The sequence below is a fragment of the Somniosus microcephalus genome, chromosome 18 (genome assembly GCF_052327205.1).
Source record: "Somniosus microcephalus isolate GS21.2 chromosome 18, FLI_Smic_1.0, whole genome shotgun sequence".
Classification (NCBI taxonomy): domain Eukaryota; kingdom Metazoa; phylum Chordata; class Chondrichthyes; order Squaliformes; family Somniosidae; genus Somniosus; species Somniosus microcephalus.
The window spans coordinates 64,083,892-64,108,339 of record NC_141004.1 but is presented as its reverse complement, the minus strand read 5'-3'; the positions used below and the strand labels follow the sequence as shown (position 1 = coordinate 64,108,339).

Here is a 24,448-nt window from a genome sequence, read left to right as displayed (position 1 = left end):
CAAACAAAGAACAAACAAAAAAAAAAATTTTTTTTTGCTGGAAATCACAGCAGGCCCAGCTGCATCTGTGTAGAGAGAACAAGCCAACGACGACTTGAGTCTGGATGACTCTACGTCAGGTGGGGTTACATGTAGCGTGACATGAACCCAAGATCCCGGTTGAGGCCATCCTCATGAGTGCAGAACTTGGCTATCAGTTTCTACTCGACGATTTTGCGTTGTCGTGTGTCTCGAAGGCTGCCTTGGAGAATGCTTACCCGAAGATCGGAGGCTGAATGTCCTTGACTGCTGAAGTGTTCCCTGACTGGGAGGGAACACTCCTGCCTGGCGATTGTTGTGCGGTGTCCGTTCATCCGTTGTCGCAGTGTCTGCATGGTCTCGCCGATGTACCATGCTCCGGGGCATCCTTTCCTGCAACGTATGAGGTAGACAATGTTGGCCAAGTCACATGAGTATGTACCATGTACCTGGTGGGTGGTGTCCTCACGTGTGATGATGGTATCTGTGTTGATGATCTGGCATGTCTTGCAGAGGTTGCCGTGGCAGGGTTGTGTGGTGTCATGGTCGCTGTTCTCCTGAAAGCTGGGTAATTTGCTGCAAACAATGGTCTGTTTGAGGTTAGGTGACTGTTTGAAGGCGAGTAGTGGTGGCGTGGGGATGGCCTTAGTGAGGTGTTCGTCGTCATTGATGACATGTTGAAAGCTGCGAAGAACATGGCATAGTTTCTCCGCTCCGGGGAAGTACTGGACGACGAAGGGTACTCTGTTGTTTGTGTCCCGTGTTTGTCTTCTGAGGAGGTCTATGTGATTTTTCGCTGTGGCCCGTCGGAACTGTCAATCGACGAGTCGAGCGTCATATCCCGTTCTTACGAGGGCGCCTTTCAGCGTCTGTAGGTGTCCATCGCGTTCCTCCTCGTCTGAGCAGATCCTGTGTATTCGCAGGGCTTGTCCATAGGGGATGGCTTCTTTAACGTGGTTAGGGTGGAAGCTGGAGAAGTGGAGCATCGTGAGGTTGTCCGTGGGCTTGCGGTAGAGTGAAGTGCTGAGGTGTCCGTCTTTGATGGAGATTCATGTGTCCAAGAATGAGACCGATTCCTAGGAGTAGTCCATGGTGAGTTTGATGGTGGGATGGAACTTGTTGATGTTATCGTGTAGTCTTTTCAGTGATTCTTCGCCGTGGGTCCATAGGAAGAAAATGTCGTCGATGTAGCTGGTGTATAGCGTTGGTTGGAGGTCCTGTGCAGCGAAGGAGTCTTGCTCGAACTTGTGCATGAAAATGTTGGCGTATTGGGGTGCGAATTTGGTCCCCATGGCTGTTCCGTGTGTTTGGGTAAAGAACTGGTTGTCGAAGGTGAAGACATTGTGGTCAAGGATGAAGCGGATGAGTTGTAGGATGGCGTCTGGAGATTGGCTGTTGTTGGTGTTGAGTACTGAGGCTGTCGCAGCGATGCCGTCATCGTGGGGGATACTGGTGTAGAGTGCCGAGACTTCCATCGTGGCGAGGAGTGTTCCTGGTTCAACTGGTCTGTGGGTGCTGAGTTTCTGTAAGAAGTCTGTAGTGTCGCGACAGAAGCTGGGGATTCCCTGTACGATGGGTTTCAGGACGCCCTCGACGTATCCAGAGAGGTTCTCACACAGGGTTCCGTTGCCTGATATGATAGGACGTCCGGGTGTGTTGGCTTTGTGTATCTTTGGGAGGCAGTAGAAGTCTCCCACGCGGGGAGTACGTGGGATGAGAGCGCGTAGGATGCTTTGAAGGTCTGGATCGAAGGTCATGATCAGTCTGTTGAGTTGGCGGGTATGTTGTTTGGTCGGATCTGCGGGTAACTGTCTGTAGTGTTCCTGGTTGTCCAGTTGTCGGTATGCTTCTTTGCAATAGTCCATTCTGTCCTGTATGATGATGGCTCCTCCTTTGTCTACTGGTTTGATGACGATGTTGCGGTTGGTCTTAAGAGCGTGGATGGCGTTGCGTTGTGCTCGGGTGACATTCTGGACTGTCTTGTGAGTGCAGCTGATGAATCTGGCGTTGATGCATCTCCTGACAGCTTGAGCATACATGTCAAGCTTAGGGCAGCGATCCTCCGGAGGGGTCCAATTTGACTCTTTCTTCTTCGGTTGCTGCACTGCGGATCCCCCTGTCTGCTGTTCCGGATCATTGATTGTCTCATTGGGTTCGCTGCTGACATCTTGGGATTTGTGGAAGAATTCCTGGAGCCTCATTCTCCTGATGAATTCCTCTGTGTCTACCGTGAGACCGATGGGGTCCATTTTGGTGGTGGGGCAGAAATTGAGCCCTTGGCTGAGAACGTCGCAGCAAATTACCCAGCTTTCAGGAGAACAGCGACCACGACACCACACAACCCTGCCACGGCAACCTCTGCAAGACATGCCAGATCATCAACACAGATACCATCATCACACATGAGGACACCACCCACCAGGTATATGGTACATACTCATGTGACTCGGCCAACGTTGTCTACCTCATACGTTGCAGGAAAGGATGCCCCGGAGCATGGTACATCGGCGAGACCATGCAGACACTGCGACAACGGATGAACGGACACCGCACAACAATCGCCAGGCAGGAGTGTTCCCTCCCAGTCGGGGAACACTTCAGCAGTCAAGGACATTCAGCCTCCGATCTTCGGGTAAGCATTCTCCAAGGCAACCTTCGAGACACACGACAACGCAAAATCGTCGAGCAGAAACTGATAGCCAAGTTCTGCACTCATGATGACGGCCACAACCGGGATCTTGGGTTCATGTCACGCTACATGTAACCCCACCTGATGTAGAGTCATCCAGACTCAAGTCGTCGTTGGCTTGTTCTTTCTATACAGATGCGGCCGGACCTGCTGTGATTTGCAGCAAAATTTTTTTTTTTTTTTTGTACTTTGTTTGTTTTTTGTTTTGCATACAGACCCCAGCATCTGCAGCATTTGATCCCTTGTGACCCCACCTCATTGTTCTTTGATGTAATGTTTTCCTGACTGACCTGTTTGGACACCACCCACACCTTTGATTGCTGTGATTATCTCTCTGCCGAGGTGGGATAAAGGGCAGTTAGAAAGATTACCTGTAATCATCTGGCAGTGTTCTCTGGCTATATATGCTGTGCCTATATGCATCTCTTCACTTCACCTGATGAAGGAGCAGCGCTCCGAAAGCTTGTGATTTCAAATAAAGCTGTTGGACTATAACCTGGTGTTGTGTGACTTCTCACATCTGTACAGTTGTAGCAGGACCTCCCTGCTTTTATACTCCAACCCCCTTGCAATAAAGGCCAACATTCCATTTGCCTATTTGATTACTTGCTATACCTGCATGCTAACTTTTCGTGTTTCATGCAAAAGGGCCCCCAGGTTCCTCTGAACTGTAGCATTTTGTAATCCCTCTCCATTTAAATAATAATTTGCTTTTTTATTTTTCCTGGATAACCTCGCAATTTCCCACATTGTACGCCATCTGCCAAATGTTTGCCCACTCTGAATGTACACTGAATGATACTGTAAGTTTATAAAAGAGACAGCTATGGCCTAAAACATAATATGATTGAAGTAAGCAGAGGGGATGGCGGCAGCATCTACATTCCTAAATACAAAGAACCCAACAACAGAAGTGAACCTGCACACACACCTTATGTGCTACTCCTCCCAGCTGGGTGCTACCTCATAGAATCATAGCATCATAGAGCTCAGAAGGAGGCCATTCAGCCCATTGTGCCTGTGCCCACTCTCTGAAAGAGCTCCCCAATTAGTCCCACTCCCCTGCTCTTTCCCCAGAGCCCTGCAAAATTTTCTTTTTCAAGTATTTAAAGAGTGTGCAGGGACAGAGCGACCTGGGAGTTGATGTGCACAGGTCCCTGAAGGTGGCAGGACATATTGAGAAAGTGGTTAACAAAGCATATGGGATCTTGGGCTTCATAAATAGAGGTATTGAGTACAAAAGTAGAGAAGTTATGCTGAATCTTTAGGCCACAACTGGAGTATTGCGTCCAGTTCTGGTCACCACACTTTAGGAAGGATGTGAAGGCCTTTAGAGGGTGCAGAGGAGATTTACCCGAATGGTTCCGGGGATGGGGGATCTTAGCTACAAGGACAGGTTGGAGAAGCTGGGTTTGTATTCATTAGAGCAAAGGAGGTTGAGGGGTGATTTTACTAGAGGTGTACAAGATTATGACGGGTTTGTATAGGCTAGACAGGGAAAGGCTGTTCCCACTAGTTGATAGTACAAGGGCTAGGGGACACAAATTTAAGGTTTTGGGCAAGAGATACAGGGGGGGATGTGAGGAAAAACTATTTTACACAGCGAGTGGTGAGGACCTGGAACTCGCTGCCGACAGAAGTGGTGGAAGCGGAGACAGTCAATGTTTTCAAGGGGAGACTGGATAGGCACTTGAGGGAAATAAACTTACAGGGCTACGGGGATAGAGCGGGGGAATGGGACTGACTGGACTGCTCTACAGAGAGCTGGCACAGACTTGATGGGCCGAATGACTTCCTTCTATGCCGTTATGACTCTATGGGGGAAAAATTTGGTTGGTTTGCGCCTCCTGTTAGCTCCTTAAGAGGGTGCTAATGGGGTGCAAAGCAGTAGCGCCTGGGCACGGCGATGTTTGCGCCGCTCGCGAAATTGACCAGACATTTTGCGGCAGCGTTAAACACTACCACCACGATCTCCTGCGCCCGCAGATCGTGACGTCAGTCGAGCATGCAACACCCCGGTAACGCCCCGGACTGGATATTGAGTGGTGCCCCCTGCCTTACTGCCTGCTGCTAGCAACGACAGGTTGAGGGGAGCGCTTTGCAGTCGGGAAGGGACTGGGGGAGTGCTATTTAAAGGCGACCGTTTCCTGCCTTTTTTGTCAGCGACAGTTTTGCATCACGCATTCGGAGTGAGAGAGTGAGACTTCTGGGGATATTCAAAGCTGTGTTGAGGAGTTTTGAGTACTGAGCAGCACTTTGCAGGTTCATTTTGATTTGACCTTCCTTGCATCGATTTAGAAGAGACTGTGGGGGGCTGCACTCTGAGCTCTTTCCCTGGGCCTCCCCATTGTTCTTTCCAGCAGATTTGATGTACTTGTCTCTCCAGGCCGAGATTCAAGGCTGCAATGAGCAGGGTGTGGATGGAGAGCAAGATCGACCCTCCCCTTTAAAGAACTGGCCGGCGCCAGTGTGTCTGTGTTCCATTGCTGACTGACATCACATGAGCTTCGCCCGAGCTCAGAGTTAGCGCCCTGCTCCTTGGCATTAGCGCCTTAACAGATGTGTGTAGCTTGATTTAGCACTCCAATCACCTCCAGGGGCGAAAGAAGCCAGGTTTGCAGTCAGAGGCGATAATTAGCGCCAGGCGCTAAACTTTGCGCCCGGCCGATAATTGTGCCCCAAACGGGGCGATACCGAATTTCTCCCCCTATGACTCTATTTATCCAATTCCCTTTTGAAAGTTACTATTGAATTTACTTCCCCCTCCCTTTCGGGCAGTGCATTCCAGATCGTAATAATTCGGCAGGTAAAAGACTCTCATCTTGCCTCTGGTTCTTTTGACAATTATCTTAAATCTGTGTCTTCTGGTTACCGACCCTCCTGCTCGTGGAAACAGATTCTCCTCATCCACTCTATCAAAACTCCTCATAATTTTGAACATCTCTATTAAATATCCCCTTAACCCTTTCTGCTCTAAGGAGAAAAATCCCACCTTTCCAGTCTCTCCACATAACTGAGTCCCCTCGTTCCTAGTACCACCCTAGAAAATCTCCTCTGCACTCTCTCCAAGAGTTTTATAAAGGGTGGGCATAGAAACATAGAAGATAGGAGCAGGAGTAGGCCATTTGGCCCCTCGAGCCTGCTCTGCCATTCAATGAGATCATGGCTGATCATCCAAACTCAGTACCCTGTCCCTGCCTTCTCCCCATATCCCTTGATCCCTTTAGCCTTAAGAAATATATTTAATGAATTGGCCTCAACTGCCTTCTGTGGTAGAGAATTCCACAGGTTCACCACTCTCTGGGTGAAGAAATTCCTCCTCATCTCTGTCCTAACTGGCGTACCCCTTATCCTTAGACTGTGACCCCTGGTTCTGGACTCCCCCGCCATCAGGAACATCCTTCCTGCATCTAGTCTGTCGAGTCCTGTTAGAATTTTATAAGTTTCAATGAGATCCCCTCTCATTCTTCTAAACTCCAGCGAGTATAAGCCCAATCGACCCAATCTCTCCTCATACCTCATTCCTGCCATCCCAGGTATCAGTCTGGTGAATCTTCGCTGCACTCCCTCCATGGCAAGAACATCCTTCCTCAGATAAGGTGACCAAAACTGCACACAATACTCAAGGTGTGGTCTCACCAAGGCCCTGTACAACTGCAGCAAGACATCCTTGTTCCTGTACTCAAACCCTCTCGCTACGAAGGCCAACATACCATTTGCCTTCTTAACCGCCTGCTGCACCTACATGCTTACCTTCAGCGACTGGTGCACAAGGACACCCAGGTCTCGTTGCACTTCCCCTTCTCCCAATCTATTGCCGTTCAGATAATAATCTGCCTTCCTGTTTTTGCCACCAAAGTGGATAACCTCGCATTTATCCACATTATACTGCATCTGCCATGCATCTGCCCAATCACCCAACCTGTCCAAATCATCCTGGAGTTTCTCTGCATCCTCCTCACAGCACACACGCCCACCCAGCTTTGTGTCGCCTGCAAACTTGGAGATATTACATCTAGTTCCCTTGTCTAGATTATTAATAAATATTGTGAATAGCTGGGGTCCTAGCACCAATCCCTGCGGTACCCCACTAGTCACTGCCTGCCACTCGGAAAAAGACCTGTTTATTCCAACTCTTTGCTTCCTGTCTGCCAACCAGTTCTCTATCCAAGTCAGTACCTTACCCCCAATCCCATGTGCTTTAACATTACACGCTAATCTCTTATGCGGGACCTTATCGAAAGCCTTCTGAATGTCCAAATACACCACATCCACTGGTTCTCCCTTATCTATTCTACCAGTTACGTCCTCAAAAAATTCCAGTAGATTAGTCAAGCACGATTTACCTTTTGTAAATCCATGTTGACTTTGTCCGATCCTGTCACTGTTTTCCAAGTGCTCTGCTATTACATCTTTTATAATGGACTCTACCATTTCCCCCACTACCGATGTCAGGCTTACCGGTCTATAATTCCCTGTTTTCTCTCTACCACCTTTTTTAAATAGTGGGGTTACATTAGCTACCCTCCAATCCATGGGAACTGTGCCAGAGTCTATAGAATTTTCAAAGATGACCAGTAATTCATCTACTATCCCGACTTACTCCACCTGATTACTGTCCAGATTGTGAAGATGGAAACCTATCCCAGAGTATTGTCCACCTTTTTGGCCATTGTATTCATACGATGCTTGGATTCAAATGGAGACCAGACTGGGTTGATTTGGGATGTGGGACAATTGGAGAAATTCAGGGACAGTGGGGGACTCCGAGCCCAGTGCGAGTTTGATTTTTTTTTGTTTATGAACAGGTAACCGTGGAAGATTTCGAACTCGCCTGCAAGGGCCTGTATCGAGCTGTGGCCATTCGGGAGAAATACATACGGCTGTCATCTCAGAGATTCTTCAGAACCACTGCGCACTTCCTGCGAACCATGGATAACGAGCAATGGAAAGAGGAGGATGAGGTGCACCCAGGTAAGGATATGCAAATGAGAAAAAAAGACACTCATCCCATGTCACTCACTGCACCAGTCAGGTCCTGTTTCAGAGTCTGATCTAACCATTTTCATCTTATCTCTACATTAGACCCATACCTTGCACTGTTCACAGATCCAGAATATGTTCTAATTCCTCTTGATCATCCGAGTCAGTATTTGCTACATTGTTAAACTGCAAAACCTCAATGAAGGACAACACCAACACTGAAAAGAGTGGGAGAGAGGGTGAGATCATCAGGAAGCAGTGATTAGGCAGCACCACAAGCTAGCAGATTGTAGGGGGAAGGGATGGCTGAGGAAGATAAGGGGCCAGAAATTAGGTTCGGGGGCTTGCCGCGCGTGCAAGCCCCCGATGTGCACTTACCCGGCGCGCTGACATTTCAATCCTGGCCCGCATTGCATTTCCTGTCACTGGCCCGCTTCAGGTCCTGCCGCGCTGTGCGTGCGTGACCCAGCAGCGTACTTAGTGCGATGAGCCGGCTGGGATCACGTGAGCACTGGGCAACCAATGGGAGGTTGCAAAAGTTCATTCATGAGTTTGATAGTAAGAACTGTCAAACTCATGAAAACTCCTGGCCCCAAAACACTACTTAAACTTGAAAGAAAATTAAAAAAAACATCGCACTACTTAAATGAACTATAAATAACTGTAAAAAACTATTTTAAACAATAATTTTAAATTTTGAAAAAAATTATTATATAAAAAATCGTGGCTAAAAATACATTTACCTTACTGTAAAGTCTTCAAAAATAATGAACCTGTGGAAAAATTTTCTAATTTTACTTAATAGACCACTTACCTGTTAAAAGTAAGTACTTACGGCTGCTTTTTCCACGCGTAAAAACCGGAGTCTTTTCCCCACGGGCAACTCTAATAAAAAAAGGGAAGTACAGCGCGCACGCGCTGCCTGATACGTCGTATGCGTTCCGCCTCTTAACCCCTTGGGTCAGAGGAGAGGAAATGCCGGTTTTCCCCGCATGCGCTGTGCATGCTGAAAACCAGCAATTCCTCCGGGCCCACGCGTGAGTACCCCGTCCGTACTCACGCGTTGGGACAGGAATTACTGGCCCAAGGTGTTACACAGTCTCAATGCTCTGGGAAAGAAATGGCTAGTGTTAGATAGCATTCTATTGGAAAAATAGTCGCAATATGGAGTAATGATTCCTTACGTGTTCCTCGTAATTTGGTGCTATTTATCTAAATTAAGTATTACCAAATATAACTGGCAGGGGTAGAGCCAACAACTGGGGGATATGGAGCAGTTCAATTAATCCAGTGTAGGAATTAACGAATTCCTACGAATAACGGAGATCGACACAAGAGAACAATCAAACAGGTCTTTACTCAACGGAGATGCCACGAGGACTGCCTGGGCATTCCCGTGGTTTGCGACGTGACGTCATCGCGTTTGCCCGCGTTTTCCCGCGTTCTTAAAGGGGCCACGCCCCGTACATGCAAACTCTATATACAAAACACAGTAATGCCTAACACAATGGTACAGGTTTAGGCTGGTGTTAGGACATCATTAAAGAGAATTATATACAGTTAGCCAGAGTCATTCAGTGGTTCTGCCACATGCGCCCCCCCAGAATTCGCTTTAACGGACAAAGTCAAATGGTGAGGGGGGTCTGACAAGCCTGTCAGAACGACTCCTGTACTCTCGAGGCGGAGGCTGCTGGGCGGCTGCAGGTCTGGCAGGCGGTCGCACTTGGTCTGCTGTAACGACGATGGGTGGCCGACCCCGTCTCGGCGGTTGTGCTGTCTTGACGGGGCGGTCGAGGTCCAAATGTGCTGACTTTAAGCGGTCGACCGACCACCGACATCTACCGTGAAGGTTTTGTCCCCTGCTTCCAACACGCGGAAGGGACCGGTATATGGGGCCTTGAGCGGATCTCTATGTGCGTCATGGCGAATAAAAACGTATTCAGCCTTGTGAAGCTCCGTGGGAACGTGTGACCTCTGTGGCCCATGGTGTGAAGTGGGCACCGGTGCGAAACATCTGGCCGCCTCTTGGTGACTAGCAAGCTGGGCAGACGCGGACCATGGCTCCGTCGACGTTGGTAGGAAGTCCCCTGGGACTCGCAGTGGCTGACCGTACACAAGCTCTGCTGATGAAGAGTGAAGGTCTTCTTTGGGGGCCGTGCGAAGGCCCAACAGGACCCACGGTAGCTTGTCTGCCCATCCAGCGTCCTGGAGGCTGGCTCTCAGGGAGGCTTTCGTTGACCGGAGGAAGCGTTCGCAGAGGCCATTCGCCTGTGGGTGGTAGGCTGTGGTGCGGTGTAATTTGACACCGAGTCCTTGGGCCACTGCATTCCAGAGTTCGGAGGAAAACTGCGGTCCCCTGTCTGACGAAATATCGGCGGGTACTCCGAAACGGGCGATCCAGGAGGAACTGAACGCCCTGGCGACGTCCGCCGAAGTAGTGGATGACAGGGGGACCGCCTCTGGCCATCTGGTGGTGCGGTCAACCATGGTCAGGATGTGTGAAAAACCATGGGAGGGTGGGAGTGGTCCTACCAGGTCCACGTTGACGTGGTCAAAATGTCGCTCCGGAACTGTGAAGGCGGCCAATGGAGCTTTGATGTGGCGCTGTACCTTGACCTTTTGGCAGACCACGCAGATGTTGGCCCAGTCGCGGACATCTTTATGCCTGCCATGCCATACAAATTTAGCTGACATCAGTTTCTGAGAGGCCTTCATTCCAGGGTGTGACAACCCATGTATGGCGTCGAACACTTTGCGGCACCAGACGACCGGCACGACAGGGCGAGGATCCTGTACGGAGACGTCACACAACAGCATGGTACCTGCCGAATGGAACTTGACGTCGGCCAACTGGAGGCCAGTGATCGCCGTTCGGTAAGCTTGGACCTCTGGGTCTGAGGCTTGGTCCGCTGCCATGAGGGTGTAGTCGATTGATGATCGCGCGGGAGAGGCAGTCTGCCACCAGGTTTTCCTTACCGGCCACGTGCCGTATATCTGTGGTGAATTCGGATATGTAGGTCAGTTGACGCTGCTGTCGGGCTGACCACGGTTCGGCGGTCTTGGACATTTCAAAGGTCAGCGGCTTATGGTCCACAAAAGCGGTGAAAGGACGTCCTTCCTGTAGGAACCGAAAATGGCGGATGGCCAGAAAAAGGGCGAGCAACTCCCGGTCGAACGTGCTGTATGCTCTCTCGTTCTGCCGTAGTTGACGGCTGAAGAATGCCAACGGCTGCCACGTCCCGTTCACCCACTGCTGTTGCACAGCACTGACTGCGTAGTCCGACGCGTCGGTGGTGAGGGCGATGGTGGCTCCTGGCAGCGGGTGCGCCAGCATAGTCGCGTTGGCTAAGGCGCTTTTGGTGTTGGCGAACGCTTGAGCCTTGTCATCCGTCCAGTCTACTGGGTTCTTGCCAGTCTTGCCCTTGAGGGCCTCGTACAGGGGCTGCATGAGTAGTGCAGCCTTAGGCACGAAACGGTGGTAAAAGTTTACCATGCCTAGGAATTCCTGCAGGGCCTTTATGTTCTGCGGGCGTGGAAAGGATGTCACCGCCTCTACCTTCGAAGGTAAAGGAACCGCTCCCTCTGAGGTGATGCGATGCCCCAGGAAGTCAATTTGGTGCAGGCCAAACTGACACTTGGCCGGGTTGATAATCAGGCCATGTTGGCTGAGGCGTCAAAAAAGGGTGCGTAGGCGACAGGTATGTTCTTCCTTAGTAGGACTGGCAATTAGAATATCATCCAGGTAGACGAAGAGGAACTTGAGGTCCCGCAGCACGGAGTCCATCAGGCGTTGGAAAGCCTGGGCGGCGTTCTTTTACCCAAACAGCGTCCGTAAAAACTCGAAGAGGCAAAATGGGGTGATGACTGCGGTCTTCTGGACATCTTGCGGATGAACTGGGACCTGGTGGTAGCTCCGGATGAGGTCGACTTTTGAGAACACGGTGTTCCCTGCCAAATGGGCAGAGAAATCCTGGATATGGGGGATCGGGTACCGATCAGGAGTGGTCGCGTCGTTTAGTCATCGATCGTCGCCGCATGACTCCAGAACATCTTGGAAGGGGAGGGTGAACAGCCAGTTGTCGTGGTGCATATAGGCACCAACGATATAGGTAAAAAGTGGGATGAGGTCCTAAAAGCGGAGTATAGGGAGTTAGGAGATAAATTAAAAAACAGGACCTCAAAGGTAGTAATCTCAGGATTGCTACCAGTGCCACGTGCTAGTCAGAGTAGAAATAGAAGGATACTTCAGATGAATACGTGGCTAGAGGAATGGTGCCAGGGGGAGGGATTCAAGTTCCTGGGACATTGGAACCGGTTCTGGGGGAGGTGGGACCAGTTCAAACCGGACGGTTTGCACCTGGGCAGGGCTGGAACCAATGTCCTAGGGGGAGTGTTTGCTAGTGCTGTGGGGGAGGGTTTAAACTAAAATGGCAGGGGGTTGGGAACCTGAGCAGGGAGACAGAGGAAAGGGAAACAAGGATAAAAGCAAAAGATAGGAAGGAGAAAAACAAAAGTGGCAGTCAGAGAAAGCAACGGTTTAAATCAAACATGGCCACAGTAAATAATAATTCTAATAGGTCTAAGAGCGTTAAAAAAACAAGCCTGAAGGCTTTGTGTCTTAATGCGAGGAGCATTTGTAATAAGGTGGATGAATTGGCTGCGCAAATAGAAGTAAACAAATACGATTTGGTTGGGATTATGGAAATGTGGCTCAAGGAAGGCCAGGACTGGGAACTCAACATCCAGGGGTATTCGATATTCAGGAAAGATAGGCAAAAAGGAAAGGGAGGTGGGGTAGCATTACTGGTTAAAGAAGGGATTAACACAATTGTAATGAAGGATATTAGCTCTGATGAGGTGGAATCTGCATGGGTAGAATTGAGAAATACTAAGGGGGAAAAAACGTTAGTGGGAGTGGTTTATAGACCTCCAAACAGTAAGGCGGAGGTTGGGGATGGCATTAAAAGAGAAATTAAAGAAGCGTGCAATAAGGGCACAGCAGTCATCATGGGTGACTTTAATCTACATATAGATTGGGCCAACCAAATGAGTAACAATACTGTGGAGGAGGAATTCCTGGAGTGTTTACGGGATGGTTTCCTGGACCAATATGTCGAGGAACCAACCAGAGCTCAGGCCATCTTAGACTGGGTATTATGTAACGAGAAAGGATTAATTAGCAATCTTGTTGTAAGAGGCCCCTTGGGTCGGAGCGATCATAATATGATCGAATTTTTCATTAAGATGGAGAATGAAGTAGTTGACTCGGAGACTAGGGTCCTCAATTTAAATAAAGGAAACTATGATGGTCTGAGGAGCGAGTTGGGTAGGATTGATTGGGGAATGGCACTCAAAGGGTTGACGGTGGATAGGCAATGGCAAACATTCAAAGACCGAATGGATGAACTACAGAATTTGTTCATCCCAGTTTGGCATAAAAATAAAGCAAAAAAGGTGACCCAACCGTGGCTAACAAGGGAAATTAGGGATAGCATAAGGTCCAAGGAGAGGACATATAAATTGGCCAGAAAAAGCAATAATCCTGAGGATTGGGAGCAGTTTAGGATTCAACAAAGGAGGACAAAGGGATTCATTAAGAAAGGGAAAATAGAATATGAGAGTAAGCTTGCAGAGAACATAAAAACTGACTGTGAAAGCTTTTATAGATATGTGAAGAGAAAAAGATTGGTGAAGTCAAGCGTAGGTCCCTTGCAGTCAGAATCGGGGGAATTTATAATGGGGAACAAAGAAATGGAAGACCAGCTAAATACATATTTTGGTTCTGTCTTCACAAAGGAGGAAACAAATAACCTCCCAGAGATGCCGGGGAACATAGGGTCTGATGAAAGGGTGGAACTGAAAGAAATCAGTATTTGTAGGGAAATGGTGTTAGGAAAATTGATGGGACTGAAGGCCAATAAATCCCCAGGGCCTGATAATCTACATCCCAGGGTACTTAAGGAAGTGGCCCTAGAAATAGTAGATGCATTGCTGGTCATCTTCCAGAACTTGATAGACTCTGGAACGGTACCCATGGATTGGCGGGTAGCTAATGTTACCCCACTATTCAAAAAAGGTGGTAGAGAAAAGGCGGGGAATTATAGACCGGTAAGCTTGACATCGGTAGTGGGGAAAATGCTAGAGTCCATTATAAAAGATGTAATAGCAGAGCACTTGGAAAGCAGTGACCGGATCGGACAAAGTCAACATGGATTTACAAAAGGTAAATCATGCTTGACTAATCTACTGGAATTTTTTGAGGATGTAACTGGTAGAATAGATAAGGGAGAACCAGTGGATGTGGTGTATTTGGACTTTCAGAAGGCTTTCGACAAGGTCCCGCATAAGAGATTAGCGTGCAAAATTAAGGCACATGGGATTGGGGGCAAGGTATTGACTTGGATAGAGAACTGGTTGGCGGACAGAAAGCAAAGAGTTGGAATAAACGGGTCATTTTCTGAGTGGCAGGCAGTGACTAGTGGGGTACCGCAAGGATCGGTCCTAGGACCCCAGCTGTTCACAATATATATTAATGACCTGGACGAGGGAATTGGATGTAATATCTCCAAATTTGCAGACGACACAAAGCTGGGGGGGAGGATATGCTGTGAGGAGGATGTCGTGAAACTCCAGCACGATTTGGACAGGTTGGGTGATTGGGCAGAAACATGGCAAATGCACTATAATGTGGATAAATGTGAGGTTATCCACTTTGGTGGCAAAAACAGGAAGGCAGATTATTATTTGAATGGTAATAGATTGGGAGAAGGGGAAGTGCAAAGAGACCTGGGTGTTCTTGTACACCAGTCGCTGAAGGTAAGCATGCAGGTGCAGCAGGCGGTTAAGAAGGCAAATGGTATGTTGGCCTTCGTAGCAAGAGGGTTCGAGTACAAGAACAAGGATGTCTTGCTGCAGTTGTACAGGGCCTTGGTGAGACCACACCTTGGGTATTGTGTGCAGTTTTGGTCGCCTTACCTGAGGAAGGACATTCTTGCCATGGAAGGAGTGCAGCGAAGATTCACCAGGCTGATACCTGGGATGGCAGGAATGACGTATGAGGAGAGATTGTGTCGATTGGGCTTATACTCACTGGAGTTTAGAAGATTGAGAGGGGATCTCATCGAAACCTATAAAATTCTGTCAGGCCTGGACAGACTAGATGCAGGAAGGATGTTTCTGATGGCCGGGGAGTCCAGAACCAGGGGTCATAGTCTAAGGATAAGGGGTAAGCCATTTAGGACTGAAATGAGGAGGAATTTCTTCACCCAGAGAGTGGTGAACCTGTGGAATTCTCTGCCACAGAGGGCGGTGGAGGCCAGTTCATTAAGTATATTCAAGAAAGAGTTGGATATATTTCTTAAGGCTAAAGGGATCAAGGGATATGGGGAGAAGGCAGGGACCGGGTACTGAATTTGGATGATCAGCCATGATCTCATTGAATGGCGGAGCAGGCTCGAAGGGCCGAATGGCCTACTCCTGCTCCTATCTTCTATGTATCTATGGCCGCCATCCGCCGCCAGGCTTCAGGACGATATGTAGGGGTGAAGACCAGGGACTATTCGACCGGCGAATAATCCCTAACCGTTCCATGGTTGCGAACTCCGCCTTTGCGACCGCCAGCTTGCCAGGTTCCAGGCGCCGGGCCCGTGTGTAGGCCGGGAGGCCGTTGGTGGTGATGTGGTGTTCCACACCATGTTTCGTGGCTGTGGAGGAGAACGTGGGTCTTGTCAGGTCGGGGAATTCGCTGAGCAGGCGAGCGAACTCATCAGGAGTCGGGAACGCACAGGAGACGGTGCGTGACGTAGTGTTACTGCGGTAACACAGAAGAGAATTAAAAGTTGCTGCGTTGATCAGCCGCTGGTTCCTGACATCGACCAGGAGGCTGTTGGCGCACCGGAAATCCGCGCCGAGGAGGGGCTGGGAAACTTTGGCCGTAACAAACTCCCAGTGAAAACGTTGCCCCCCCCCCGAGGCACAACTCCACTCGCCGTCTGCCGAAGGTCCGAATTGTTTCGCCATTGGCCGCTTCAAGGGCGGGTCCATGATTCCCCGTCTGCACATCGAGGGCGGATGCGGGTAAAATGCTGCACTGTGCTCCGGTGTCGCACAGAAAACGACGACCGGAGAGAGTATCAGTGATGAAGAGCAATTTTCCCGCGTTGCCGATCGCCATCGCGGCCGCGGGGTGCCCGTTAGACCCGTTCCTCGGTGGTCGCAGTGTCAGTTGTTGGTTTTTTTGGGGAAAACTGCAGGGAGGGCGGCAACGCTTCGCTTTCGCGCCGAACTGCGCGTGGTAGAAACACAGCCCAGCAGGCTGACGAGCAGGGGTGGTGTCTGCGGGGGATGGGTGCCTTGTGGCGGCGCAGTTCTGCCGAGTTACAGCGAAAATTTTGTCAGCCTCCGCAGCGAGCGTTGCGCAGTCTTCAGTTTCAGATCTGGCCAGGGCAGCTTGTACCTGTTCCGGCAGTTGGCTGAGGAAAATCTCGCGGAAAAGGAAACATTCCCGTTCTGAGCCCAGGAGTGTGAGCATTTGGCTCATCAACTCTGAAGGCTTGGAGTCCCCGAGCCCAGGCATAGTGAGTAATCAACGGGCGTGCTCCGCTTTTGTGAGCCTGAAAACCTGCAGTAACCGCGCTTTGAGGGTTTCATACTTGCGCTCCGTTGGGGGGTTTTCGAGGAGGCTGACGATCCAAGAGGCGGTAGAGCTGTCGAGTGCGGAGACCACGTAAAGATACTTGGTCTGATCCGCATCGATGTTCCTCAGGGCGAACTGGGCCTCGACCTGAATAAACCACGAGGGCGCTTGCTGCTCCCAGAACTGCGGTAGCTTTAGCGAAACGGCGTCTGCTTCCATGCTGTGCTCTTCTTTTGTGAAAACGTTCACAAAAACGGGGTCACCGCTAATTCCTACGAATAACGGAGATCGACACAAGAGAACAATCAAACAGGTCTTTACTCAACGGAGATGCCACGAGGACTGCCTGGGCAGTCCCGTGGTCTGCGACGTGATGTCATCGCGTTTGCCCGCGTTTTCCCGCGTTCTTAAAGGGGCCACGCCCCGTACATGCAAACTCTATATACAAAACACAGTAATGCCTAACACAATGGTACAGGTTTAGGCTGGTGTTAGAACATTGTTAAAGAGAATTATATACAGTTAGCCAGAGTCATTCAGTGGTTCTGCCACACCAGTAAAGATTGACCTCAGTGAAGCTAGTGAATCAGTACTATTTGATGTATGTGATATCTAGAAATCTGCAAGGTGTCCTTGCAAATCATAGATCCTTTAATAATAGCCAAGCCCTCTTGCTTTGCTTGATGGTTTTGCCAATAATATCTCCCTCCATGTATTGATTCCCTTCATTAAGTTACAAATTTGGATCATACACTTCCCCCAAATTCTTTTCCAACCAGAATAGATTTAGTTTCCTTAATCTCTCTTCATTGCTTGGCGATCTAATCCTCTCTGCTGCCCTTATCTCAACTCTTTCCATTGCCTCATTTTGTAACTATGGTGGCCACAACTGGACAAGTACTCCATGGGGGGAATTTTAACCCCCAGAAACGGGTGGGTTTGGGTCGGGTTGGATGTTAGAATGTTAAAAATCTGAATCCTGACCCCAAACCCGCCTCCAACTCACCGACTTCCAGTCTTAACGGAGGCAGGACAGGAGTGGGGGAGGCAGGACAGGTGCGCAGGGCGGGACAACCAATCCGTTCGTAGGAGGCAGGTTGGCAATTTAAATATTATAATGAGGCCACGTGCCTCATATTTAACCCACCCTGGCCGGCTGGCTAAAGGGAGCTGAGGACTGCTGGATCCAGGAGCTAAGTGCCTTTCCACTTACCTGCTGGATCCAGCTTATCTGTTTCAACCACCCCCCGCGATCGGACACCCCCGGCCGACTCTTCTGATCTCCTCCACAAGGCCTCCTATCTCCCCCACCCCCCCACCCCCGATCCTTCCGATGTCCCCCTGCTCTGGCCTCCAATCTTCCTTGTGGCCTCCGGACTCCACTCACTCCCTGCTGTGGCCTCCCCGATGTTGCCTGGCTCAGGACTCTGATCTTCCTCCTCCTGCTCCAGCCTCCCCAATCTCCAACGACTCAGGACTCCGATCTTCCCCCTGCCTCCCCCCCACCCCCCCACTAGCCTCCCCGATCTCCACTGACTTAGGATGCCGATCTTCCTCCCCCATCCACACCCCCCTGGCCTTCCCGATCCCTCGCTCCCTCCTCTCCGCTCCCTGGCTGCGGCCTGGTGTCGAAGGCCTACCCGCCGACAGCCAGCCGGCCTCTCAATCTGGCTGGCTGCGGCCGGGAAACGGAGAAAAAAATGGCAATCAGGATCTGCTGTTAAATTTGGCAGCTCCTGAGGGAGACTCGTTCTTCCGGGTTTCCTGACCTAAATCCAGTCCCCCCGCTCCCTCCCTGCCTCCGAGTTAATATCCAGCCCCAAGTGTGGTAAGGCATGCTGAGAATGGTGAAATGAATTGGGATTTATTATGGCCTTAGTTCAATGGAAGAAGCAGTGCCTGTGTGACAGTGGGACTCACAGCAATGTGTGGAACATTGCCGAATTTACCTCGAGTACATGTTTTTTCTTATGCAGAAAACTGTTTGGGATGCAGTGCTGTTTTATGCTGGTAGGTGGCAGAACATTCCCATTGTTATTTCAGGTTTCCAATTGCGGAATTTCCTTTTATCTCTATTTTTAACGTCATATATCTCTCCCTTGATACAAGCATTAGCTGATTCAATCGTGGACTGTAATGGAGGGAATTAATATATTTTCTGGTACATGTCTGTATTAGATCTGGAGCTTCGGGCAGAAGCACAAATCTAGGAAACTATCAGCGAGGCAGGCATTAAGGGACTTTCAGATCATTCCTCTCTGTCTAAGTCAGAGGGAAAGAGTCAGAAAAGTGATTTGGTCAAGATTGTCTCAGTACCATCTGCTTTGAAGATACTTGCTGTAGGAGGAGATAAAATAACACAAGATTGCTCATCAATTCGCTGGTCTTTCCTCAGCTCAGCTGTGTTTTTTTTTGAAGGACAGGTCAGGCTATTCAACCAAAATTCATTAGAACACTACTGCTGTTTCATTAGATCTCAACAGATTGAAAGAAATTACCCTTTCTACATCAGAAAAATTACTATTTTTGTGTGGAAAAATGCCATCTATTTTACGAGTGGACTACTTAGCAAGGTCTGTGGTCATCGAATCATACAACACAGAAAGAGGTCATTTGGACCACCGTACCTCTTTGAAGGAGCTACCCCTGCTCTTTCCCCACAGCCCTGTCATTTTTTCTTTGGTCGTAGGCATATGGGAGGTAAGGAGTTCCACAGTTTTGAAGTCTGGGAAAGAATGAGTTAGAATAACAAATGGTATGATGAGCCTTGATTTCAAGCAGTAAGAATGCAGCAGAGTGCAAGATTGTGTAGAGCACTGTAGTTGTAGCCTAGGGAGGAACAATAGTGGAAAGCTCAAAGGATCAATCACCATAGTAACATCAATAAAAGAGAAAGACAGAGAGGTTGGAGGTTGGAAGCTAGCGGTGAAGGAAGGATTGATTGCCAGCAGGTAATGTTTTTCTTGTACCGTGGATCTGGTTTTGTTTCTATATCAAATAAGAATTTTCATTTTTTTATTTCAGTACTTACTCCACCCATAAAGCCTGGAGAGGACCCCTTTAGCCCAAAGGATCTACCTGAAAACCTTGGCTATGTGTGTAAGATGAAAGACGGTGTGATCTATGTTTACGCCAATAACGAATCTGTCGAGAGGAATGAACCTAAAGACCTACCTTACCCATACCTGCCCACTTTCATAGATGACATGAATTTTCTAATTGCATTGATCGCTCAGGGGCCTGTGTAAGTTACCAAATCATTGATGAAAGAAGAAACATTTTAGATTGAACTTTTTCATGCTTGCCATTCCCAGTGGGAATTAGGCTTTCTTAATGATCCATGAAATCAATGTCCCGCACCAGACCAGGAAGGCCCCAGGTTTGATCCCAGGTACATGTTACTCTCCGCCAGAGCAGTAGTAAGGGCACTATAATAGGTCCCAACACCCCTAGTCTCGGGAGGAGAAGAATTAACCAGTAACTTGTCCTGGATAGTGTGTGTGTGAATATTGGCTAAGGACAGGATCAGGATGCCGATCTTCCTTTCCCATCTGCCCCCCATGGCCCCCCCCCCGATCCCTCGCTCCCTCCTCTCCGCTCCCCGACTGCGGCCTGGTGTTGAAGTCTTACCCGCCGACAGCCAGCCGGCCTCTCAATCTGGCTGGCTGCGGCCAGGAAACGGCTGCAATCCTTTCCCTTCCCACCACCATTAGATAGCCTGCCAGCACTCATACTTAAGGCTTATACAGACATGTCCACATGAGTGGGGGATGATAAACCCTGAAAAATTACAGCCCAGCATGCCTTAATACCTTCAGAAGAAATAGAGAGGGAATTGGAGAAGCAATAAGTAGTGTGACTCATGGAAGGTTTTACCTGGTTCTGGATGGTTAAAGATGCTTTTACCCATTCACATAATTCTGCATCACGATGAAGCAAACCTTGATTGATGGCGATGACTGTTTTCTTTTTAAATATGTAGGACCGCGCACTGAAATGGAGTGAGACGCGCCCGCTCCATTGAAGGCCCAATCTCAGGAGAGGTGCTGGATTGAGGCCAATCATCCAACAGGGAGAGAGAGAGAGGGCGATAGAAATTTAGCCACGCTCCCATCTCGTACTAACAAGTAAATTGTATTGGGAATAGAAAGCTGAAGGTTGAGGTGTTAATCCACTGAATGACCGATGTAATAGAGGGTTAATTCGCTGCGTCCCTGCTCCCAGTGGGGAGCCATGCTCACAGGAAGCAGAGGTCAGAGGTGGGGCTATAACACTGTAGTGCTGAGTCATTGACCCATGGGCCTCTGCCCACGGCACCCCACAAAGAAAGAAAGAAAAAACTTGCATTTTTATGGCATCCTGTTGCATCTTCAGGCTGTCCTAAAGTGTTTTACATGAATTACTTTTGGAGTGCAGTCATTGTTATGGATGTAAACGCAGTAACCACATTTGCAGACAGCAAGGTCCTACAAACAGGAGCCTACTGTCAACAAGGGCAGACGTCAATGACGAAGTCCAACACTGCCTTCAGTGTGCCAGTGCAGCCTTCAGTCGCCTGAGGAAGAGAGTGTTTGAAGCCAGGACCTCAAACCCGGCACTAAGCTCATGGTCTACAGGGCAGCAGTGATACCCGCCCTGCTGTATGCCTCAGAGACATGGACCATGTACAGCAGGCATCTCAAAGCACTGGAGAGGTACCTCCAACGCTGCCTCCGCAAGATCCTGCAAATCCATTGGCAGGATAGGCGCACCAACGTCAGTGTTCTCGCTCAGGCCAACATCCCCAGCATTGAAGCTTTGACCGCGCTCAATCAGCTCCGATGGATGGGTCACATCGTCCACATGCCTGATACGAGACGCCCAAAACAAGCGCTCTACTCGGAACTCCGGCACGGCAAGAGAGCCCCAGGTGGGCAGAGGAAATGCTTCAAGGACACCCTCAAAGCCTCCTTGAAAAAGTGCAACATCCCCACTGACACCTGGGAATCCCTGGCCCAAGACTGTACAAAGTGGAGGAGAAGCATCCGGGAAGGCGCCGAACACCTCGAGTCTCTTCGCCGGGAGGAAGCGGAAGCCAAGCGCAAACAGTGGAAGGAGCGCACGTCAACCCAAGCACCCCACCCACCCGTCCCTTCAACTACCGTCTGTCCCACCTGTGACAGAGACTGTAGGTCCCGCATTGGACTCGTCAGTCACCTGCGAACTCATTTTTAATGTGGAAACAAGTCATCCTCGGTTCTGAGGGACTGACTAAGAAGAAGAAGAGACAGCAAGGTCCTACAAACAGCTAATGAATGAACAACCCAACAATCTGCTTTGGTGGCGGAATGAATGTTCGTCAGGTCTTCTCCAACGCTCTGCTCTTCTTCAAACAGTGCCTTGGGCCCTTTTACAGTCAGGGCCTTGGTTTACTACCTCATCATAAAGTCAATGCAACACTCCTTCAATACCACACCAAAGTGCCAGCCTAAATTATGGGGTAATTTTAACCTAACCCACCCAGCGGGAAACTGACTGGACTGAATTGGGCAGGGTGTAAAACAGGCATCCGATCCAATCCGATCCGTTTCCTGCCAGGCAGGAGAGGATAAAATGACCTCCGTGTGCTCAATTCCTGGAGTGGGGTTTGAACCCACAACCTTCTGATCTAGTGGTAGAAGTGTTGCCACTGAGTCAAACACAAGATGAGTAGCTATCTCCGATGTGTGTATATATGTAGGTGCTGTGTGATCCTCCCCCGTTATGTACAATAGCATAACCAGTTTTTGCAGATGAGAATAAAATTCTATTTTATTCTAAAATGGCCCTGACTGAGATGGATTTCACTTCTTGGTTTCTTGGTTTAGAAAGACGTATGCCCACCGTCGCTTGAAATTTCTTCACTCTAAGTTCAACCTGCACGAGATGCTGAATGACATGGAAGAGATAAAAGAACTGAAGATTAATCCTCACAGAGATTTCTACAATGTCAGAAAGGTAGTGTGTCTCTTTATACTGGTGTGTGTTAATACAGCAGCGACACATGCATCTCACCCCACTGCTGTCTTTGAAATACATTTACCATGTGCTCCTGAACTTCTCAGATCGCACTGATTGGTCCACCCAATACTTCCTGGCTCCACTGATTGGTCCACCCAATACTTCCTGGTCCCACTGATTGGTCCACCCAATGCTTCCTGGTCCCACTGATTGGTCCACCCAATACTTCCTGGTCCCACTGATTGGTCCACCCAATACTTCCTGGTCCCACTGATTGGTCCACCCAATACTTCCTGGTCCCATTGATTGGTCCACCCAATACTTCCTGGCCTATTTATTGGTCCACCAAATACCAGAGCCCACTGATTGGTCCACCCCAATACTTCCTGGCCCACCAAATACCAGAGCCCATTGATTGGTCCACCTAATACTTCCTGGCTCCACTGAGTAAGAAAGGAGAAAAAAAGCGAAAGTGAAAATTAAGCAGCAGAGCGGTGAGAGAGAAAGAAACTAAAAGGACGGAGAGAGTGCCAGACAGAATTGAAAGAAGACAGGGACAGAAGTGAAAGAAAGAGAGGCAGAGTACAGAAGAGAGACAGGGAACGAAATGAAGGAAGAGATGGAGTGATAGAAGTGGAAGAGAAGGAGCAGGACAAAGTGAAGGAGGAGAGAGGGACAGACAAAAATGAAGGGAGAAAAAGGGTCAAAATTGGAGAGACAGTGAAGGAGGAAAAGGACAGACAGATAAAAATGAAGGGAGAGAGAGAGAGAGAGAGAGACCGAAGTGAAGGAGGAGAGAGACAGGCAGACAGATCATGTTTCAGCCTCCTCCTCTAAGCGCTCCTTCTATAAAGTTCCTAGAGATGTTTGCTGTGTAAAAGGCACTTTGTAAATGTAAGTTTAACTCAGAGCCGAGCCTTTGTTTCCTCTTGTGCTCTTCTCTCCTGTCATCCAATCAGGCTGCCTTTCATTTCTCCCCTTTCAGATACTTTCCCCCCCCAATCTCTACCCTAACCCCTCACTACTCCTCTGCCTGTCTACTTTCCTGCTGCCACTCCAGGCTTGAATTCCCTGTAATACATCCACAGCCATTCTCTATGCCTTTCTTGGCAGTCTCTGAAGAGCCCATCAAGGCTTCCATTGCCGCCTCCTTACAAGCAGCAACCCCAACTGCCCTGTCCTGCTAGCTTGCTGACCTTCCCAAACAGTGCTCCCACTGGAGACTAATCTTGCCAACCCCCGTCTGTCCTCTCCCTTGACGCTATTCTCACTAAACTGCTGATCACCCAAATTCCCTTCCTGATCCCCCATGCTAGCTGACATTGTAAATGATTCACTTCTCAGGCACCGTCATCATCATATGCTTCCTCAAAATACCCACCTTAGTCATTCTGTCCTTCCAAACTATCACCCCATCTCCAATGCCCCTTTCCTTTTCAAAGTTCTTGAACGTGTTGTCACCTCCCAAATCAGTGCCTATCTTTCCTGCACCTGTTTGAATCGCTCCAGTCAGGCTTCCACAGGACTGCAACAGCACTAATCAAAGTCACGAATGACATCCTCTGTGACTCTGACATTATCCCTCCTTGTCCTCCTCGGCCTCTCTGCAGCCTTTGACATGGTTGGCCACACCATTCTTCTCTAACGCCTCTCCTCAATTGTTCAGCTCAATGGGACTGCCCTTGCTTGGTTCCACTGTTACATATCCAACTGTAGCCAGAGCATTTTCAACAATGTCTTCTCTTCCTGTCTCTGCACTGTTACCTCAGGAGTCCCCTGGAGATCTATCCTTGGCCCCCTCCTCTTTTTCATCTACATGCTGCTGCCCCTTGGTGACGTCATCCGAAGACATGGGGTTGGCTTCCACATGTACGCTGATGACACCCAGCTCTACCTTGCCACCACCTCTCTCAACCCTTCCAAGGCTTCTGTAATGTAGGCTGCTTGTCTGGCACCTCACATTCCTGGAAGCACCGCCATTTCCTCCAGTTAAACAGGAGAGGGCCCCCGCACAAACTCCATTCCCTTGCCACCGATTCCAGCTCTTTCCCCAGCCACTCTCTCAGCCTGAACCAGACTGCCTGCAACCTCGATGTCCTACTCGAACCCAAGCCAAATTTCCAACCCCATATTCTCTCCAGCAC

General features: G+C 49.3%; 1 protein-coding gene across 1 annotated transcript in view; it reads left to right on the top strand.

The window, feature by feature from the left end:
* Positions 1 to 24,448, top strand: part of ampd1 (adenosine monophosphate deaminase 1 (isoform M)) — a 90,611-nt gene that overhangs the window by 20,937 nt on the left and 45,226 nt on the right. The window contains exons 4-6 of the mRNA XM_086011584.1: positions 7,516 to 7,681; positions 19,350 to 19,569; positions 22,172 to 22,301. Of these exons, the coding sequence (XP_085867710.1) occupies positions 7,516 to 7,681; positions 19,350 to 19,569; positions 22,172 to 22,301 (516 nt within the window). The remainder of the gene's footprint in view (positions 1 to 7,515; positions 7,682 to 19,349; positions 19,570 to 22,171; positions 22,302 to 24,448) is intronic.